We start from the raw sequence: 21,500 nt of genomic DNA on the forward strand, positions 1-21,500 counted from the left end.
TACATGAATTGTACTAAACTGATTATAATCAGGAGGGCTTTACATTTTTTGCCTCAGTGAAGCAGATTAGATCACTAGGTGGGTATATAGCAGTTTCCTGGTTTAAAGTTTCTTGGTCAATTAGTCCTCAAACAGAGAGTCATTTCTATTAGTTAGGGCCTAGCAATAGGTCAGTTCTCACAAGAATATTCAAACAAATCAAAAGACTGAAAAATGAAAAATCTAAGGTATATACCATCAAATACAATTGACCTGGAAAAAATGTTGAGAGAAACAGCTTAAAAATGATGAAAGGACTTATGGCCTATGGTTATTCCAGTCATGGAGTTCGGGTCCATTGCACCTGGAATAGAATAAGACCCCTTCAGCTAGGGATTTGGACAACAGGCATTCCTTTCTATGGGTTCTTCTCCTCAATAAAACTAGTCCTAAAGCCTCCAATGGTTTGCCCACAGTGAAGTCCATATTTCATGTGAACCTATCAATGGGGCTTGATTCTCTGATCCCTTCTTTTTCTCTCTGGATCCCGCTTTTCTGTTTCTGGCCTGTATTTACCCCAGCTCCTCGGGACATTTTCTGTGGTGGGACAGACCTCCCCACCCCAGCCCTCTTGAATCTCTCAGTTTGTTGAGTCTGGTTCCTCTACCTCCTTCTAATCTTTTCCTCTCCTCATTTTTTGTCTCTTGTCCTATGACCACCCACCCCCCGGCCACCCTTTTTCCCTTCACTGACCCCTGAGTGCAGTTCTCATGGCAAGGTAGACACTCTCTATGAGCATCTGGGTACTTGTAGATGAGTCCTTTGGCTCCCAGGAGGCCATGGGGGCAGATGCTCACACAGTGTGGTCCATCCCGGAAGTGGGCACACTGAGCACAAGCATCTGAGCCCTAGGGGAAGTGAAAGACAAAGTCAAGGACAGAAACCCGAGCATCCTTTGAGCCCACCCAGGTGGTCTGCTACCCTGGGTAAAAGATCCAAACAAGTACCACTTATTTCAGACCCATGAAGCACAGTTTTGCTTTTACATTGATATTCTTAGCACCCAGCATCCCTTTGAATACTTTAGTAAATGTTGATTGATTTCCTGTATGCTATTCAGCCTTTGAGTAGCCCCCTCCCTCTCCAAGGAACTATGGGATTTATACTGTACCGAGCCATAGCAGGTGACATTGCCCTCCACAGGCTGGCACTCGGGATGGCAGGAGAAGCACTCATCCTCATTGGCAAACTCTCGGGGTTCTCTACAGGGGGGTCCGAGGAGACGGCATCATTTTCAGGTTCTGCCTTCCATAAGTTCTTCTCCCACCTCCAGCTCTATGTAGCACCTTCCCCACCAGCCCTATATTATGCTTCTCCATGTATACCCTCCCCCCACAAAAGCCCCTTTTAGCCTCCTATAGTACCCATTCAGGAAGTTGCATTGGGTCACACAGACTCCCTCTCTGCTATAGTTTCTTTTTTATTTATTTATTTAATAGCCTTTTATTTACAGGTTATATGCATGGGTAACTTTACAGCATTAACAATTGCCAAACCTCTTGTTCCAATTTTTCACCTCTTACCCCCCCACCCCCTCCCCCAGATGGCAGGATGACCAGTAGATGTTAAATATATTAAAATATAAATTAGATACACAATAAGTATACATGACCAAACCATTATTTTGCTGTACAAAAAGAATCTCTGCTATAGTTTCGACAGGATAAACACTGGCCAGGACCAGGGCCCCAGCAACCCCCAGATGAGCACAGTGGGTCACACACTCGACCCTCTGCCACTGTAGAAGGAGAAAAGGGTCAGTCAGGAGAGCCCTCCTCAGTCTGCCCACCAAATCCTAACCACTGGGCTTGGCCCAGGTCCCACAATCCTCAGCTCAGAATCTTGCCTCCCATTCACCTCCTCATTCCCCTGGAACTTCCACATCACCACTGTCTGAGTCCTGGGGCCTTCACTTCTCCCCTTACTTACCACAGTCCTTTTTGAGGCGATTGTGCTTGATATCCAGCCTCCCTTCCTTTGGGCCCCGAAGCAGCCTGGTCCAGTTCAGAGAGTGGTAGTAGCAGAGCTGCTTGTTGGCACTGATATAAATACGCCCAGCGCTGACTTCTTTGAGGGACCGGAGGCCCAATGATGTCACATTCAAATTTTTCATGATCAGCAGTGAGAAACCCCGACTGGGGAGAAGGATGACAACATAAGGGAAAACAATTAGAGACCAGGAGCCTGAGAGTGTTGAGTGAAAACTTTCTTTTTGCCCAACGACCCAAATTCCTGCCACCTCTTCACCAGAAGGAAGGGCAATCGGGGCACCTCCTTCTTCAGAGACTCACTTGTAGAGGCTTCGGCCACCTATGGTTGTCAGGTTGGAGAAGACACTAAAGTTGTGCATGTGAGGGGGCCATGACTGGATGTTCAGGTAACCTATGGAAGAAAGGAGCTCTGCTCATGGAGTCTGCCCTCTTTCTCCTCGGCACCTTCTCACTTGGTGGCATCTCTGTCCCAGCAGCTGGCCTACACTTGCTCCTTCTTGGGGTCACACACTTACCTGTAATCTCCCGAACTGTCTGGAAGACACTGAGTTTCTCAGGATCCAGGGCAGGAATGTTGTGCCAGGGGTCTCTGGGGAAGAGGAGGAAAAACAGGAGTTTTCTCCAAATATTTTTTAAGATGAGCCGAAAGGGATTGATTAGGTCTTGATTCATTCTAAGGCCCAGAACTAGGGGAGGAAATGACAGGGACTGGATAGGAATTAGCATTAGCAAAAGCTTGGCAACAATTACAGCTGTAGGATAAGTTGCCTTCCCCCCACCTCCACACTCTGGAAAGCATGAGTCCCTCCAGAAAGGAAGTATTGGAGCCCAGAGGAGGTAAGCAACTATTAGGGACATTAGAGAGGAGGGTGCATGACTGGTGTTATATGATCATTTCTTCTGTTAGAATTGGGGTGAAAAGAAACCAAGAGGGGTTTGAAGAAGAGGCAAGTCTAACCCTTTGAGGCCGGTGATAAGGAAGTCCAGGTTTCCCAAGATCTTGGTACAGTTCACAAACCCATCAATGTTGCTAGAATCCACAGTCTGAAATCGGCTCCCTGAGCCTGTCCCCTCACAGGCTGCAAACAGAAATGGGGTGGGAGGAGTCAAAGCAAATTCTGAGGGGTTAGATGGGAGGCACTAAGAGGAGGCTTAGGGGAATAAAATTCTGACCCTGACCCACCTTTGGGACACAGCCCTCCACAGGGTTCACACATCTTCAGCCCGTTCTTTTCTACCTCCATCTTGTCCCCAGGACAAGCCCTGACACAGGAGGTGTGATCTATCACAAAGTTATCTGTGCAAGGAGACAAGACAGGAAGGGAAGTGAGAAAGGGCAAATCTCACCCTGTCAGACCTTCTGAGGATTTAAAACTGAGCAGGACCTTAAAGGGTAGGGAGTCTACTCCCTGCATTGGGCAGATAAGAGAACTCCAGGCAGAGCTGAAGTGGCCTCCAGAAGGCCACGGGTCCTGGTTCTGCCAGGCTTCAGACCAAGATCCCCGTCTCCCAAACCAGTGTTCTTTCCACTATGTAATACGCCTAGAGCAGAGGAAGTTCCCTCCACTCCTGTAGCCTCTCAGGTGTCCCTAGGCCTCCAGGGGAGGTTCTGGCAGCTCCCTTTATGTCATGTCCTCAACCAATGTTCCTGGATCTCCTCCCTAAGAGTCACTCAGAGAGGGGTCATAATCCCTGAGTCTCTCCCTTTATAACCTTCCCTCCATGTGACCCATCACTGTCCCCATGGACACACAACATCCCTTAGAGTGACTTTTCCTGTTCCTGTTATCAGTCTCTGCCCAGATTTCCTTTCTCTACCTGGTGCAACCACTTACGGGGACAGCTGGCCACACAGACCCCTCCATACTGGTACTTAGTATGGGGATTGGGCTCTAGTTGGAAGGTGAGCTTGTTGTAGACAAGGGGAAGAGGACACAAAGACACACAGGCTCCACTGTCATTGAAGTGTCGACATGCCTGTGAAACATGGGGAGAGTCGGGGTGCAGGAAGTCTCGTGTCCACCCATACACTCCCTCCAGCCACCAGGCCTCCCTCCCCAGCCTCTCCAGTACTTTGTGTGCCAGGCCCAGGCACAATACAAAGGTCCCCCTCCCCCATGCCTCCAGTACATACGAAGCAGTCTGTCTCCCGGGGACCTCCACATCCACCTGCACACTCATCATGGCAGCACTGGTTGGGATTGGGCCCAAAGCAGTGGCCATTGCATTGTGGGGCACAGATTGTCTTTGTCACTGGTTGAGGGAAGAAAGGTACAAGGGTGACCACCAAGGTCTCCCTCAACAGCAAAGTAACATCTGATTTGGGTTATCTTCAATCCACTCTCCTCTCCACTCCCTTGCCTATTCATTCCCCTTCCCTCTAAGTCCTGGCTGGCTGAACCCACACTAGAGTCTGCATTCTAACTAGCTTAAGTCACAGGGAAGATGTAGGAAATTGATGTTCAAGGACGTGAGAAGGGTACACACATGTTTGGCAGTCTCCTGGTCCGGGACCCCAGCATTTCCCTCCACAGGATTCATGACAAGGAGGACCTGATTGAGGAAAGAGGCACAGACAAGGAAACTATTAGGATTGTCCGTCAGTATTTTGTGCTGTTTTTCCTAATGGAATTTGGAAGGATCATCACTCTCCCTCCTTGTCCCAAATCTATACCTTTTCTTTAACACCTCTGTGAAATATTCAGTCAGACTTTGTTTGAGGGTACAGGAAGCAGGAGGTAAGTTCAGCAGAATAGGAGCTTTGAGGTGAGGGTAAAGGACTATTTTGTAGGAAAGAGCTTGGTTGAAGAGATGTGCACACTAATTTGATATGTCTATGGCTCTAGGAGACTTTTATGTTTCTTCAAGGAAAGCTCAGAAATTTTTTTTTTTACAGCAAATATCTTTGATAAAGGTTTCATTTCTTAAAAATATAGAGAACTAAATCTAATTTGTAAAAAAAATAGGTTATTTCCCAAATTAAAAATGATCAAAAGTTATGAACCAGCAGTTTTTAAACAAAGTAATCAAAAATATCTCTAGTTATATAAATTTATAGTTATCTAGTTTCATAGCCTGGTGGCTGGAGGGAGTATATGGGTGGGCACAAGGCTTCCTCCACTCTGACTCTCCCAGTGTTTCACAGGCATGCCAACACTTCAACGACAGTAGAGCCTGTATATCTTTGTGTCCTCTGCCCCTTGTCTACAACAAGCTCACCTTCCAACTAGAGCCTAATCCCTATACTAAGTACCAAACATAAAAATAAAATAAAACTATAGTTATGTAAAAAATGCTTTAAATCACTATTGATTAGAAAAATATAAATTACAGAAATTCTGAGGTGACACCTCACACTTGTCAGATTGGTTAATATGACAAATAAGAAAAATGATAAATGTTGGAGAGGATAAGGAAAATTGAGATACTTTTGTACTATTGGTAGAATTGTAAACTAATCTAACTAATCTGAAGAATAGTTTGGAACTATGTCCAAACGGCAATTAAATTTTGTATCTCCTTTTATCTCACAATATATTTCATTACTAGGTCTATATCTCAAAAATATTTTTCAAAAAGGAAAAGTCTATATGTAGAAAAATATATATGGCAGCTCTTTTTGTGATGGCAAGGAATTGAAAATTGACAGATTTTCCATCAATTGGGAAATGGCTAAACAAATTATGACATTTGATTGTAACGGGTTATTATTGTGCTATAAGAAATGACAAGCAAGCTGATTTCACAAGATGTACATGAACTGATATAAAGTAAAATGAGCAGACTTAGGAGAACAGAGTAACAGCATATTTTATGATGATCATCTATGAATGCAATTCAATAGTCCAAGACAATTCCAAAAAAGTCACCATAAACAGTGTTACCCACCTCCAGGAAAAAACTGATAAGAGTCTAACTGAACATTGAAGAGTGTGATTTTTCACTTTTTTTTTTATAGTGATTTTTTTGGGGGTGGATCGGGTCTGTGTTTTCTTTTACAACATAGTTAATATGGAAATATATTTAACATGATAGGATATATATAACCTATATCAAATTACTTACCTTCTTAGGGAAGGGAGAGAAGATGGAGAGAGAGAATTTGGAACTCAAATTTAGAAAAAACAACCAAATGTTAAAACTTGTTTTTACATGTATTTGGAGGAAAAATCATTATTCTCATTATTATTTAAAAGTCTACAAGGGTCCAGATGAATGTCCTAGGGTTATGGGATCTCACTGAATACAATTGCCAGAAAACCCAAAGGAAATTTTTTGATGGAATTTCCTGATGGAAAAGGAAGAACAGTACCAGGTCACTAAGAAGTATTTCACCCTAGGGATTTATCCACTTGTAAGTGGTATTGGTCCATCCTGAAATCTGAGAAATATTATGAGGGATGAATTTAAGTGTCATGGATCTAGGATTAGGGCTGGAGGATGAAAGTTTTATGGTGAAGAATGAAGACAATGGAAGTATGGCAAAGTCACTCACAGTTTTTGCCATTGTTCTTTATCACAATCTCAGCCTGTTGGTCCCTCACGATGTCTCTCACGTCACTTGTGTCCATGTGACAAAGTTTATCATTCCTTTCAATGTAAACACCTCCAGCCAGGATCTCTGGAGGGAAATATTGGTAGGGTTCAGTTGAAATCTCCAAGACTGAATAGAGTTGCTTGGGATTATATTTGAAAGGACATGAGTGTGCAAAGTAGAAGACCCCATTTCAGGATAGGCTGAGGTATCTCTTGGCTTCCCAGACACCAGTCCTAAGCCTGATTTAGCCAGTAGAAGATGGGCAGAGCAAGAGGATGGAAGATTCAGGTAACTTTGTTTTCTGTCCTTCTCCACCTCCAGACTGTCCTGCCTATTTTTTCAACTGAGGCAAAGAAGTGGGAAAGAGAGGCTGAGGGCAGGAGATAAGTAAATCAAATGATATTTAATCACCATACTTTTTCCTAAGGGAACAAATACAAGAAATCAAGACTATGCTTTATCGATAGGGAGGTCAGGAAAACAGGTAGAAGAAAATCAGAGTAAAATACAGTCAATAACCCCAAACACAAAGGTTCAAGACCAGATCTTAGCTATAAATCCTCTCATTCCCTACAGAAGCATAAGACCTTTGTTCCTCCTATGAACCCTTTGTGGAAGGCTTGTCTAGTCATTTTGGTAGTTGGTCAATGGTTACCAGAGTTGAGAGTAGAAGAAAGAATGGATAATTACTGGGATGAGATGATTAGTATGAAAAGAAGTGAAAACATGGATAGCTCTTAGTGAGTGGCCAGTAGTCATCTGGGAGGCAGTGTGTTGGTCAAAGAGGTTGGTACTGCTAGGGGTGGTCAGTGAATTAGTTAAGTTACCTGTGAGCTGATTGAGGCAGAACTGGCGTAGGGCCTGGCTGGAGTTGGTATTATAGTTGAGACTGACAAAGATGGCAAACTTCCTACCATAGACCTGGGCTCCTCTTATTAGACGAAGGTTGGAGAGTGACAGATCTGAAAACTCATTCATGGATATTAGGACATATCCTGTTACCTCCCGGATACACTATGTTAGAATGCAGAAACATCAGTGAGATGGTGTGAACCAAATACAATCTCATACTCCTTTCCTCTAATCACAAAAGCAAGACAAGGAAAGTTAGGGTGGAGAAGAGATGGAACATTTTAACTCTTCCAAACTTTGCATTCTGGAAGAGGAAGCTTGAATCTGGGGACCATTTTCAGACTCTTTGCCTCTAGGAACTAGATTGCTAAGAAACAGAGTAGACATGATTTTCTTGTCCTCAATGCCTTCTCCTGAGTTTCTTGCTCTAAAGCAGAGAAAGGGAACCTCTGGTCCTCAGAATTATTTGCAAAATCAATCACAAGTGATGAGCTGAAAGTTAAGTAGAACAACATTCTGCTGCTTGAGTTCTATAAACTGATAATTTGTATGGCCCCCAAATGATATTAATGGGACATGGCAGAAAAAAGGTTCCCCACTCCTGACTTAAAGAGATCTCTTCTAATACTCTGCTCTTGGGACTTGCATTTCTCAACACATCATTTACAAAGGGATCTCTCCTCTTTTCTTCTTTCTTCCCTTCTCTCCCTCCCCCCCTCCCCATTGTCTTTTACATATACCATTTTTTATCTGAGTGGAAAGATATTGGACAGGTCACACACAGAGGAAAAAGGAACCAGGGAAAAGTTGGGAATAATGTTGTCTGCCCTCTGGGAAGAGAGGTCAAGGCTGCAGTTCAAGTAGAGAGTAGAGGGAATAAAAGAAATGGAACCTTCAGAAAGGAGAGGTCAAAGTTGTGCCCTGTAAGCACAATTTCCAGGTTTCCCATCACCACCTCACACCACCCACACAGCTGATGCAGGGTCTCGTTCTGGCTTTCAGCAACATTAATTCCTGGACATCCTGTTAGAAAGGAATAAGAAGAATTGAGGATTTGGAAATCTCACTCCCACACCATTCCACTACAGAGCTCTACTACTTCTCACCAGGGACAGGATTCTAGACGGAGGTGGATGTCAGATAAACTGGATAAGAGGTAAAAACAGTATAGGTTAAGGCATATTGATATTTTATGTCCCATTTATTTAGAATTCCTGGAATGGAGGATAATAGGTATTGGGACATATTACCACAGAAACTAAGAGATTAACCAAGCCTAAACAACTATTTTAGGGTTTGAGGTTTTAGGAGGCTTTTTGTGGGGTTTTTGTTTGTTTGTTTTTAAATTTTCAGGTGGGAGATTCTCCCTTATTGGAGGAAGGAGGGAGCAGAGAGCAATAACTTTACTCCATCTCTTTTCTCTCTTTTGCTTCAGGGTCCAGGAAATAAAGGTCCCTTGAGGCAGACACACAGCTTTGTGTCCTTTGGGAATGAGAAACAGTGGGGATAATGAGTAGTAGAATTTGTCCATTTTGTCTAAATGCAGATGAAATTTTCTGTCCAAAGTCTATTGGGATTGCTTTGAATCACTAAAACACCGAGAAGAACCAAGACTTTCATAGCATATTCTTGCTATTATTATGTACAATGTATTACTGGTTCTGCTTGTTTTGCTCAGCATCAGTTCATGTAAATCTTTCCAGGTCTTTCTAAAATCAGCTTATTCATCATTTTTTATAGAGCAATAATATTCCATTACCTTCATATAGCACAACTTATTCAGCTATTTCCCAGTTAATGAACAGCTTCATTTTCCAATTCTTTGCCACCACAAAAAGAGCTGCTACAAACATTTTTGCACTTGTGGGTCCTTTTCCCTCCTTTATGATTTCCTTGGGATATAGATCCAGTAATGGCACTGCTGGGTCAAAGGATATACACAGTTTTATAGCTCTTTGGGCATAGTTCCAGATTGCTCTCCAGAATGATGGAATCATTTCACAACTCCAACAATGCATTAGTGTCCCAGTTTTCCCACATCCCCTCCAACATTTATCATTATTTTTTTTGTCATCTTACCCAATCTGAGAGATGTGAGGTGGTATCTCACAGTTGTTTTAATTTGCATTTCTCTAATCAATAGTCATTTAGAGCACTTTTTCATATGACTATAGATGGCTTTAATTTCATCATCTGAAAATTGTCTGTTTATATTCTTCGACCATTTTTAAATTGGGGAATGGCTTGTATTTTTATAAATTTGACACAGTTCTTTATATATTTTAGAAATGAGATCTTTATTAGAAATACTGGCTGTGAAGATTTTTCCCAGCTTTGTACTTCCCTTTTAATCTTGTTTCTATTGGTTTTATTTGCAAAAGCTTTTTAGTTTAATGTAAAATAAGTTGTCCATTTCACCTTTCATAATGTTCTTTAGTTTTTCTTTGGTCATAAACTCCTCCTTTCTCAAAAGATAATAATAAATTTTTATTTTCAAAATACATACAAAGGGGCAGCTAGGTGATGCAGTGATTAGTGTGCCAGCCCTGAAGTCAGGAGGACCTGAGTTCAAATTTGACCTTAGACACTTAACACTTCCAAGCTGTGAGACTCTGGGCAAGTGACTTAACCCCAATAACCTCAGCCAAAAAAAAAAAAAAAAAAAAAGAAAAAAAGAAAAAAGAAAAAAAAGAAATAAAATACATACAAAGATAGTTTTCAACATTCATCCTTATAAAACCTTGTGCTCCAAATTTTTCACCCTTCCTTTCCCCCACTTCCTCTGCCAAGCAACAAGTAAATATATGTTAAATGTGTACAATTCTTCTATACATGTTTGCACATTTAAATAGGTGCACAAGAAAAATCAGATCAAAAGGGGGGGAAATGAGAAAGAAAAAATAGCAAGCAAGTAACAAATAAAAAAGGTGAAAATACTATGTTGTGATTTATACTTAGTCTCCATAATCCTCTCTCTGGATGTAGATGGTTTTGTCCATTACAAGTCTATTGGAATTGGCCTGAATCATCTCATTGTTGAAAAGAGTCATGTTCATCAGAATTGATCATTATATAATCTTGTTACTCTGTACAATGTTCTCCTGGTTCTACTCATTTCACTTCACTTATACTTCACGTAAGTCTCTCCAGGCCTTTTTGAAATCATCCTGGTGATTGTTTCTTATAGCACAATAATATTCCATAGCATTCATATACACCATAACTTATTTAGCCATTCCTCAGCTGATAGGCATCAGTTTCTAGTCCCTTATCACTATAAAAAGCATTGTTGCAAACATTTTTGTACATGTGGGTCCTTTTCCCTTATTTATGATCTCTTTGGGATAAAGAACCAGTAGAGACACTATTGCATCTAAGAATATGAACAGTTTAATAGCCCTTTGAGCATAGTTCCAAATTGTTCTCCAGAATGATTAATCTTTTCAAAAGCACTTTACTGAATTTTTTTTGAATTATGGTCTGAAAAAGATGCATTTAATATTTCCTCTTTTTTTGCATTTATTTGTGAAGTTTTTATGCCTTGATCAATTTTTTCTGAAGGTGCCATGCATATATTTCTTTCTATTTCCATTTAATACTGCAATTCTAATTCAATTGTCCAGAGGTCTATCATAGCTGACTTTTCTAAAATTCTATTCAAGTTCTTAATTTCTTTTTTAAATTAAATTTATCTAGTTCGGTGAAAGAAAAGTTGAATCTCCCCATTAGAATTTTAGTCTAATTCTCCCTATAGCTCATTCATTTTTTCCTTTAAGAATTCATATATATCTATATTTAGTATTGATAGTCTATAGTACTTTTTAGCAAATGTCTGCATCTCTCTATTTTAAGTGTTTCTGTTAAACATTTTATAACTGAATTCATACCATTCACATTCACAGTTATGATTGCTAATTTTGTTTTCCCCTCCATCCTATACTGTTAAACTTTTTTTTGGTTTTTCTCCCTCTCTTTTAAATATTTGTTTTACTTCTGACTAATTCTTTTCTTAGTTTACTTCCCCTCTTATTCCTTACCCCTCTTTCTCTTCTGTTCCTCTGCTGGATGAAATACATTCCAATACTCAACTGTGTTTCTATGTGTATTCTTCTCTTCTTTGACCAATTTAGATGAGAGTTTCATGAATATCCTATCCCACCTTCACTCTCTCCTACTTGTTATACTGCTGCATCCCATATTTAAGAGAATTTCCCCATTTTTTTCTTTTCCTCCCCAACTCTCCCCAGTGTATTGCTCTTTATTTTCAATTCTCTTTTTGAAATCATCAAAACACGAAATCAATCCCAACCCTCTTACTAACTGTACTCTCTATATATTCCTGTTGAGGATATAATTTTGAGGGGATACATGTATCATTTCTATATATATGAATATAAACAGGTTAACCTTGTTTAGACCCTTATGGCAACTAACTTGTATGTTTCTCTTGACTCCTGTGAACTTCAAATTTCTCATTTTCATGAGGATTGCTTAGAAATCCTCATTTTTATTAAAATTTCATTATTTATTAATTAATAATAAATTATAATATATAATAAATAAAAATAAACAATAAATCCTCATTTTTATTAAAATCTCATTATTTATTAATAATAAATTTTAATAAAATTAAAATTTCATTATTTATTAAATTTAAATAATTAAATATATAGTTATTGTATTATTATATAATATATAAATTATTAAATATATATAAAGATAAAATATTAAATTTATTAAAATTTTATTAAAGGTTCATTTTGCTCCTGTAGGATTACACTCAATTTTATTGGGTAAATTATTCTTTGCTATAAACCTAGAACTTTGTCATATTCTAAATTCTCTGTTCCTTTACAGTGATGGCTGCAATATCATGTGTGATGCTTATAATGGCTCCTCAGTACTCAAATTCTTCCTGGCTGTTTGCAGTATTTTTTTATTTGACCCAGGACTTCTAGGTTTTGGCAATAATATTCCGGGGAATTTTCATTTGGGGTTTTCTTCCACACAATGACCAGTAGATTCTTTGTAATCTGGTGCTAGGAAATTTGGTCAGTTTTCTTTTGTTTGTTTGTTTAAATATAACGTCTTGGTTATTTTGGGGATCTTGGCTTTCAAGCAGTCCAGTGTTTCTATAATTATGTCCCCAGTGTCAACAGATGTCTTGGTCTGTCCCTGTGCAAAACTGGCTTGGAAAAATAATGACTCGTGACATTTTCTTGTATTTTTGCCATAAAATACAGTTTGGTGCATTTTCTCAATTTTTATTCAAAATATTTGGTGGGAAGAGCTAAGATATACTTCCTGCTAATTTTAACTCTGCCTCCTCCTTTCTGTCAATAATATCGGGGGACAAAAAGTCTTAATTGAATAGTTTTCCAACACTGGTTATTTCTAGACTAAAAGAAGAATGATTGGAGAAATATTGGAGAAATAGAGTATGTGTGTCTTTCCACTAGGTACCCATAGGTTAGAAAAACAGCTGAACAAATTATTTCATAGAAATGTAATGGAATATTATTTTATGTAAGAAGTGAAGTATCAAGATATCTCTGCCCCCTTGATCTCTGTCCCTCCCTTTTCCAAGGGGTTAAAGTCTGTGTTGGGAGTTGGGGACAGGAGCAGAGATACTACCTGTTTGCAACTATTCTTCCTTGGGGCACTGCCAGCTCATCAGGTTGCAGGCATGAAGGCATATGAGGAGTGGAAGCCACAGAAGCCCCTCTTGCCAGTTCCATCCCCTAGAAGTTGCATCTATAATAAATATAATAAATTCTAGGGGAAATGTGGCAATAGCCTTGAGATGACCTGAGGCAATGCCTAGTTCCACAAACAATGCTGCCTGTCAGATAATAATCTGAAATAATGAGGTGCATACCAAACCCCTCTTCAACTCCATCTCTAAGACCACTCCTCAATTCTATCTGTAAGTCATAAAATTAGTATATCAGTGACATGTCTCTCTTAAATTTATCTTCTTGCTTCTGGTTCTTTGTTAAATTCTCTTGGAACTTAGCCTGCTTCATTTGGTGTTGCAATTACAATAAACTTTGCCCCTTGATTTGGATATGGGTTCAAGTCTGCAAATTCTTTTGGGATACCTTGCAACTTCGGTCTGCGACCCCAACCATTTAGGATCTCCTTCTGAATCTCAGTACCAGACCTGATCCCTTGACAGATCCCCACTTCACTCTCCTGATCAGGATTCCTTTACTGAAAAGGAGGAAGATGGATTGGAGATCAGTATGAACCCAGGGATATACATTGCCATTTTGGAAAGGACAAGAAGGAAGGCTGAGAATTGCACTGATTCTGAGTGAGAGATGACTCATATTCCAGCAGATTAGAACTGCCTCTATGTCCCTTGCTAATAAGTACCCCTTCACCAGAGCCCACCATCATGCCCAAGAAGTAAAGACTTGTGTGTCTCTGCAGAGATGTTCTTGAGAGTAAGTCCCAGACAGCAGTATGAGTTAATGACTAGAGAGCCAGCTTCAGAGCAAGGAAGAGCTAGGTTGGAGTGCAGTCTTTGACACATACTGATTGTGTGGCTCCTGACAAGTCACTTCGGCAACTCTTCAGGATTATAAATAGCACAATTTCTGAGCCGCATCAATAGAGAGAGAATTTCCTCACTCCAGGATGGTGAGAGAGAGAAAGACATAGAGATATGGGGAACCTAGAGACGGAGAGGAGTTAAAGAGGTTATATGTTATACTTACCTCTGCCCTACCACTTTTCTCAAAGCTCCATCTCACCCCACAACCATCCCATTGGTGCATTTAATTTTGTATCTCTTTACTTGAGCTACTTGTAAAAGATGTCCCAGGATATCTCTATCTCACTCCCTCATCACTTCAAAAATAGAATCACATTAAGATATATAAGTTTATGCACTGTTGCATGCTTGGGGAGAAGGGATAGAGAATTAAAAGTCATTGTTTCCTACTCCAGTTTACACAAAATAGGGGAGCAAAGGGCAGTAGAAAGGGGAGGGGTGGGGAGCAGGAAGGGAGGTCCAATAGCTTTTGGGGAGGTGGTTAATCACAGGTCCACTTAGGAAGACATTATTATGGGACCAAAAGGGGCTAGTCCCCCTCATTCCCGGGTACTCATGGTCCTAAACTCCAACATTCCCCTTAGCACTTAACAAGGCTAAAACAAAGGGAACATAGACTCAGAAAAGGCTAAATGCCCAGAGGCTAAAAATGCGGATTAAAAGAGGCCTAGCCCATGCCTCACACCCTCCCCCAGGAAATGGACTGGGGACCAAAACTCTTGTTTTCCTGTCTGATAACTTCTCAGATTTCCAGTCTGTAGGAGATGAAGATACTGTCATCCCTTTCCTGTAACCACTACCCCTTATACCCGACCCCTCCTCCATTCTTCCAGCTGGGAGTGTTCATAATTTAAAGTCTCAGAGCCTAAATTTAGACCCAGCAACTGTGGGGGAAACACAGGTGTTTTCCTTACTCCCACACTCTTCACCCCTGCTGTGTGTTGGATGGAAAATTCACCAAGTCCCAAACTGGAATCTTGGAGGATGGGATAAGGGAGGGGGAAATGCCAGCAAAATACCTAATTCTTTGATCTCAGATCCCACTAACATTCTTGATTATCAAAGATCTACAAGAAAAGGATTGAGGTCAGGTTGTGTGGGTGGGAGTGTGCAGTCTTTCCTGAAATATCTCCTAATTTTTTTTTCCATGAAGGGAGAGTTTCTCGGTCTATGGTTCTTTTTCCTTCATACCTGGACTGTACTCAAGGAGAAGTTTAGTGGCTTTCAGATTTGTCTAGATTTGATGGGAAGGGTGGAAGAAAACAGAGAGGAGTATGGTACAGAGCCTTTTCCTTGCCTAATAAGCAGGACTTCACCTTGTGGCCCAGCCTTTCCTGCCCTCACTTCCATAAATAAGTAGGGGAGAAGAGGAGCTTCTATTCATTCAACTAGCATGTTTTTGTTGATGACTTCTAAAATCTATTTTTCCAGCCTTAATCTCTTACTGACTTCTAGTCTGGTCTCTCTATTGGACATTTCAAACTGGATGAGACTGTAGAAAGCACCCAGTCTAAGGCTCAAAACCTAGGTGCTATCCCTGACTCACTCTCATCCTCCACAGTCAATCTATTGCCTAATCCTGTTACTTTCCTAACATTCCTCCCCCTTAAAGTTTCTCATCTCCCTACCACGCGGTGGAGGTCTTTATCACCTGCTGGGCTCCCTGACTCAAGTCTCTCCCTAATACTGTTGGTCCTCTGCTCAACTGTCAAAATAATCTTCCGAAATGCAACTCTGGCCATATCACTTCACCTCCTCCCCCAGCAAATCCCAGTGGTTCAAATATATAATTCACTATTTGGCATTTAAAGTCTTTCATAACCTGTTCTCCTCTTTCTAAAAAGGCTTCTTGAATTTTATACTTCATTAAGTACTCTGGACCCAGTTAGACGGGTCTCTTAGACGTTCCTGACCAAGACATTCCATTTCCTGACTCCTGGCATCCTTACTGGCAGGCTGTTATTGCCCATGCCTGGAATTATTTCCCTTTTAAATCTCCATCTCTTGGTTTCTCTAGTTTACTTATCATTCTACGGGAAGCCTTTCCTATCCTCCTTAATTATAGGGCCTCCTTCTATTGAGTATCTCCAATTTATCCTGGATGTAATGTTTTTATATAGCTGGCACATTGCCTTCCCCCATTAGATTGTAAGTTCCTTGAGAACAGACACTCCAATCTTTTCTTTCTAGGTGTTTTGTTAGGACAGCGCTCTTAACAAATGTTTATTGACTAACGATTGACAGAAAGCGGCCTGGGCTGGAAGGTTGGAGGAAATCCAGTCAGTCCAAATTTTAAGTGCTTCGGAACGGGACGCCGGAGACGACCGGACCGGTTTCAGGCATCATCTCTCCTGACTCCGGGCTCGCAGACCCCTGCTCCTCCCAGCGCTCGGTGGTGCCAGCAGCTCCCAGCTTCCTTTCTCTCCCATCCGCCACTTACCTCCCTGGAAGCTGCCCAACTCCGAGCCCCCAACCAGGTGGAGGAGCCAGCCCAATACCAGTAATCCCTTCATCACTTCTGGATGCTGAGTTGGGGCCGAGGACGGGCTCTGAGGTTAAGAGATTAAGACTAAGAAAATAAGACCTAAACTCCGAAAGGGGGAGGCAGAGGCAGTTTGTCCAGGTAGAAACACGAAATATTACAGGATTTAGAGTTGGAGCTGAGGGGAGCGAGGAAGGAAAGAAGGGAATGCATACATGTGTGGAGTGAATCACGGCAGCTCTAGGACTAGCTATAGCGGGCAGTGTCCTACTCATTTAGTAGGCTTCAAGTTATTTTACCCAAAACTCAACCTCTACACCGAGCTAGTACTCAATCAACCGACACAACCCTCCCCCCTTACGCGGGTCCCGAGTTCATTAGCCAGTCTTTGGGGACCCTCTTGTTCCAGCCAATCAGAGCTCACCCTCCTTTTCTCGGGGGAGAGGGGTGCAGAAAATTCCTAAGAAACCCCAAACACAAATACCTTCCCGGCATGAAAGAGGGACTCAAAACCAGGCTGGTCCTGCCCATTATGTAAATTATCCCCCTTCCAATTTCCAGCTGGCAGGATGGTCCATTTTGGTGGTGTTTTTTTTTTTTTTTAAATTCCTCTCCTTTGCTGGTGGAGATTCGGGAAAAATCCCACTTTCTGCTTTCCACTGCCTCTCTAGGGAATTGAGAGTTACTGAGCCTCCTCTCTCGCAGTAGCTCGAGTCCCTGGGAGGCTCCGTGAAATTGCACTGTCTCCGGAAGCTGCTTCCTCCTTCCAAAATCGGCGCCCGCGTGGCCTCCCAGGAGAATTTGAGTAGGCATTGGGGGTACCAATCTGGAAACAGACCCTAGACCCGGCCTTTGCATTCTCATTCCGAGAAAGGGAAGGGAAAGAAGGAGAGAGCAAATTCAACCGGGCGAGAGTGGGATCAAGTCTCAATGCATTTGTTGCTTCCAGCCACCCTTCTCTTTTACGCCCCGCCTCGACTCCCAGCCCCTAAGGCCGATCTAAAGCCTCTCCTCCACCCGGTTATGAATTCTCCCAACTGTCCCACACGCAGCTTCTGTGTCTTTTTTCTTGGGGAAAAGGGATAAGGAGACCTCAGGGAAGATACACTGGCTGTCCCCTATTCTGTATCACCATTACCACCATCCTAATGTAAGGCTTCGTTTCCACTCAGATTATTTAAAACAGGCTCTGAACTTCTTTCCTGTGTCCACTCCTCCTGTAATCCTTCCTTAATAACAGATGTCACTCCTATTATTAATAATTTTAAAATTTACTTATTTACTATTATAATTTATTTTAAAAATTTACTAATATTTAATAATAATTGCTTCTCTATAATCAATCAACAAACATTTCAAAGCATCTACTCTGTTCCGAATTGTGCCAGAGGTCAGGAATAGAAAGACAGAATTGACACAATTTCTTTCCAGGAGATTGTGTTCTACTTAGGAGAATATTCACATAGAAGTAAATGTTCACATTTCATATGTTCACAGAGAAGTAAATACAGGATCCAATATCTTCACGATGATTTCCAGGGAGCTGATTGAGAAACGAAGAAAGGATTCTTGAGGAAAGTAGGGCTTTAACTGTGAAAGGTCTCCAAAGGGAAGAATGGGTAAGGGTGAGTCCATGTAAAGACATGGAGAATTGGAGTGGAATACTGTATACAGGGAAAAACAATTACCTGGAATGTAACTTCCCTTAGGTAGAGTGTCATTAGCCTGGAAAGATGGAATGGAAAAAATCTATAGAAGGCTTGAAGTGCCAAAGCTTGGATTTAATCCTAAAGGTAATAATGGACCCCTGAATCTTTTTGAACATTAGAGTGAATCAGTTCTGTGCTTTAGGGATATCACTTCAGCAGCTGCAAGGAGAATTTATTGGAGAGAAGAGAGAAAATTGAAAGAGGAAAACCCAGTTAGGAGATTGGCAGGTATCCAGGTAAATGGTGATGAGAGCCTAAATTAAGATAGTTGTGGTACAAGTAGAGAGAAGTGAGACATGAGAGATATTAAGGAAGTAGAACTGGATTTTGAGTTAAGATGGAGATATGAAAAGTCATCGAGGAGCCTAAATTGTCCCTTTTTCTACTCAAGCAGAGTACCAGATAGAATGACCAAGAAATTAAAAGAGAAAGATAAATAAGCTTTATGCAGTACACCAAAAATTAGCCAGCAGCTACAGACACTATAAGAGTGGTTCTTCAAGAGAATTTAGAATAAATACAGATAAGCAGAGGAAATGGATCACACATTCTCTTAGGTTAGGAAATCCTATGATAATCAAAAGACTTGCATCCAGCATAATAAAGGCTTACAGTAGAAAATAATTTACGCTGCAAAATAGTAAAATCTAACAGGAAAACAATTAGCCTTTAATGAAATAGAGGAGTTTTTCAAATAGTGCTGTTGAAAAAAAAAAAAAAAAAAAAAACAGAGCTTGGTGTAAAGTTAATGCAAACACAGGATTCAAGAAAATGTTAGAAAAGAAGATACATTTGGCCAAGCAGAAGTGACTAAATGATAATAAAGTATTTATACTGTAATGGGAAGAAGAGCCAAATGTCCCTACAGAATTTTAATGACTTGATAATTTTGTTCTTTTTTTTTTATTGTCTTAAAAGAAGAAAGAAAAAGGGAAAGGAAGAGAAAAATCCTAAGAAGAGAATGAGGGAAGGAAGGAAATGCACTTTTTTCCTCATAATATACTCTCTTTTGAGGTGCAAAAAAGCATATGAATTATATAAAAATAAAGGAAACATTTTGAAGAATGAACATCATTTGAACCTCATTTTCATCTGAACTAGACAAAAGAATGTAAAATGTAGAAACAGAGGACAAGATTGGTTGAACTATATATTAAATTCTAAAAGGAAAGGACAAGCAAACACAATAAGGGAGATATCGTTAGAGTGAAAAGCAACAATTTCAACAACATCAAACAAACTTCAGCATATGATGATGAATATGTTAAAGGATGAGGTTAAGTGAGAAGTGGTGTAGTGGAAGCAAATAGTTTAAATTATGGAGATTACTAGTGTTAATAACATTCCTTCCCTTCTACGATTTTCTTTTCTTTTTTTCTTGTTTTCTTTTTCTGGTTATACATGTATATTAACTTTTTAAATACACATTTCTTTATGAATCACACTGGGAGAGAAAAATCAGAACAAAAGGGAAAAATCACAAGAGAGAAAAAAAACCAAAAAAATAAGTGAACACAGCCTATGTTGATTTACATTCAATTTCCATAGTTCTCTTTCTAGATGATGATGGTGTTTCTATCCAAAGTTTATTGGGATTGCTTTGGATCACTGAACTACTAAGAACCAAGTCTTTCATAGTTGATCATTGCACAGTCGTGCTGTTACTGTGTATCGTTTCTTTCTTATGCGGCATAAAAAAGAAGATAGAGGCAAAGAGAGCATGATGGAGGGAAATAACACAATTAGCTAGCATAAATGTGACTATAAATAGATGAATTCATCCATTAAATGGGAAAAGATGGCAAAATCAATTGGAAAGCAGAATCCAGCAATATGTTTTTTACAAGGTACACACTTGAAACATATTTACAAGAGTTAAAATGAGTATAGCAAAATTTATTAGGTTGCATTTGAATTCAGAAAGTCAGGGATAGCATAATTTTAGATATGGCAACAATAAAAACTGACACGGCTAAAAGACACAAATTTAAATTCAATAATATTAAATCTTAATATATATATAAAACAAATTGCATAACATTTAATTAAGGAAAATGTAATAAAAATACATGAAAAAAGACAGCAAAGCTAAAAATTGAGGAACTCAATATACCCCTTCCAGATCTAGACTAATCAAACAAAAATGAAAATAAGAAAGAAACTAAGGCCCTCAATAGAAGTTTAGAAAAGTTAGATATGCTGGATCTCTGATCACCTCCCTTCCAACACTTATAATTATCTTTTCCTGTCATCTTAGCCAGTTTGGGAAATGTGTAATGGTACCTCCGAGTAGACAGGCAGTTTTCAAAAGAAGAAATCAAAGCAATCTATAGCCACATAAAAATATTCTAAATCATTATCACATGATTAGAAAAATGCAAATTAAAACAACTCTAAGGTACCAGCTCACACCTATCGGAAATGCCAAATGGTGAAGATGAGAAAAAAATAGACATAGTCATGAATTGTTAAGGAAGTAGTGAACTAGTTCAACTATTCTGGAGAACAATTTGGAATTCCCCTAAGGGACTATAAAACTGCCCTTACCCTTTGACCCTAACATATTACTATTAGGTATGTATTCCACAAAGATTTTTTAAAAAGGAAAAAGTTCTATATGTACAAAGATATTTTTAACAGCTCTACGATAGACTTAGTTCTTCTCAGTACTACAATGATCCAAGATAAATCCAAAAGACTCCTGATGGAAAATACTATTCACACCTAGAGAAAGAAATGAAATTTACTAAAAAAAAAAAAAAAAAAAAAAAAAAGCATACTATCTTCATTTTGGGGAGGAGTTTTCTTTGTAATTTTTTCCCCTTTTGTTCTGTTTCTTCTTTCACAATTTTTTTTTTCACAAAATTTTAAAAAATCATTATTGTGAAGTTGAATTTAAACCAGGACTGCAGGGTTATTTTAATAACAGGAAAATAGTAAACATAAAGGACCATTATTACGAAAAAAATCTCATTATTTGTGTTTATGGATATATAAACATACAAAAAGCATTTCACAAATGTGGAAGTATGTTTAACATGGTTGCACATGTATAATCTATATCAGACTGTTTGCCACCTTGGGAAGGCTGAGGGGAGAGAAGGATGGAAAAAAAATTGGAACTCAAGAACTTATTTTTTTAAAAAATCCAAATGTTGAAAACTACCTTTACATGGAAATCAGAAAAAAAAAATTGTTAAAAAAAAAAAGAAAGAATGAGAAGGATCCTTTCAGAAAAACCTTAAAATACTTACATGAATTGATGCCAAGTGAAGTGAACAGAATCAGAATATGTACACAGTAACAACAATATGGTAGGATGATCAACTGT

General features: G+C 39.7%; 1 protein-coding gene across 1 annotated transcript in view; it reads right to left on the reverse strand.

Moving 5' to 3' along the window:
* Positions 1-297: 297 nt before the first annotated feature.
* LOC116419512 (receptor tyrosine-protein kinase erbB-3-like) overlaps positions 298-21,500 on the reverse strand; it is a 50,320-nt gene continuing 29,117 nt past the window's right edge. Inside the window, 16 exon segments of the mRNA XM_031940176.1 lie at positions 298-343; positions 733-887; positions 1,151-1,241; positions 1,404-1,440; positions 1,673-1,777; positions 1,969-2,174; positions 2,331-2,421; positions 2,546-2,619; positions 2,989-3,109; positions 3,214-3,327; positions 3,866-4,007; positions 4,165-4,283; positions 4,518-4,583; positions 6,526-6,651; positions 7,395-7,581; positions 8,312-8,442. Coding sequence (XP_031796036.1) covers positions 298-343; positions 733-887; positions 1,151-1,241; positions 1,404-1,440; positions 1,673-1,777; positions 1,969-2,174; positions 2,331-2,421; positions 2,546-2,619; positions 2,989-3,109; positions 3,214-3,327; positions 3,866-4,007; positions 4,165-4,283; positions 4,518-4,583; positions 6,526-6,651; positions 7,395-7,581; positions 8,312-8,442 — 1,811 coding nt within the window.

This window comes from Sarcophilus harrisii, chromosome 5, assembly GCF_902635505.1.
Source record: "Sarcophilus harrisii chromosome 5, mSarHar1.11, whole genome shotgun sequence".
NCBI lineage: Eukaryota > Metazoa > Chordata > Mammalia > Dasyuromorphia > Dasyuridae > Sarcophilus > Sarcophilus harrisii.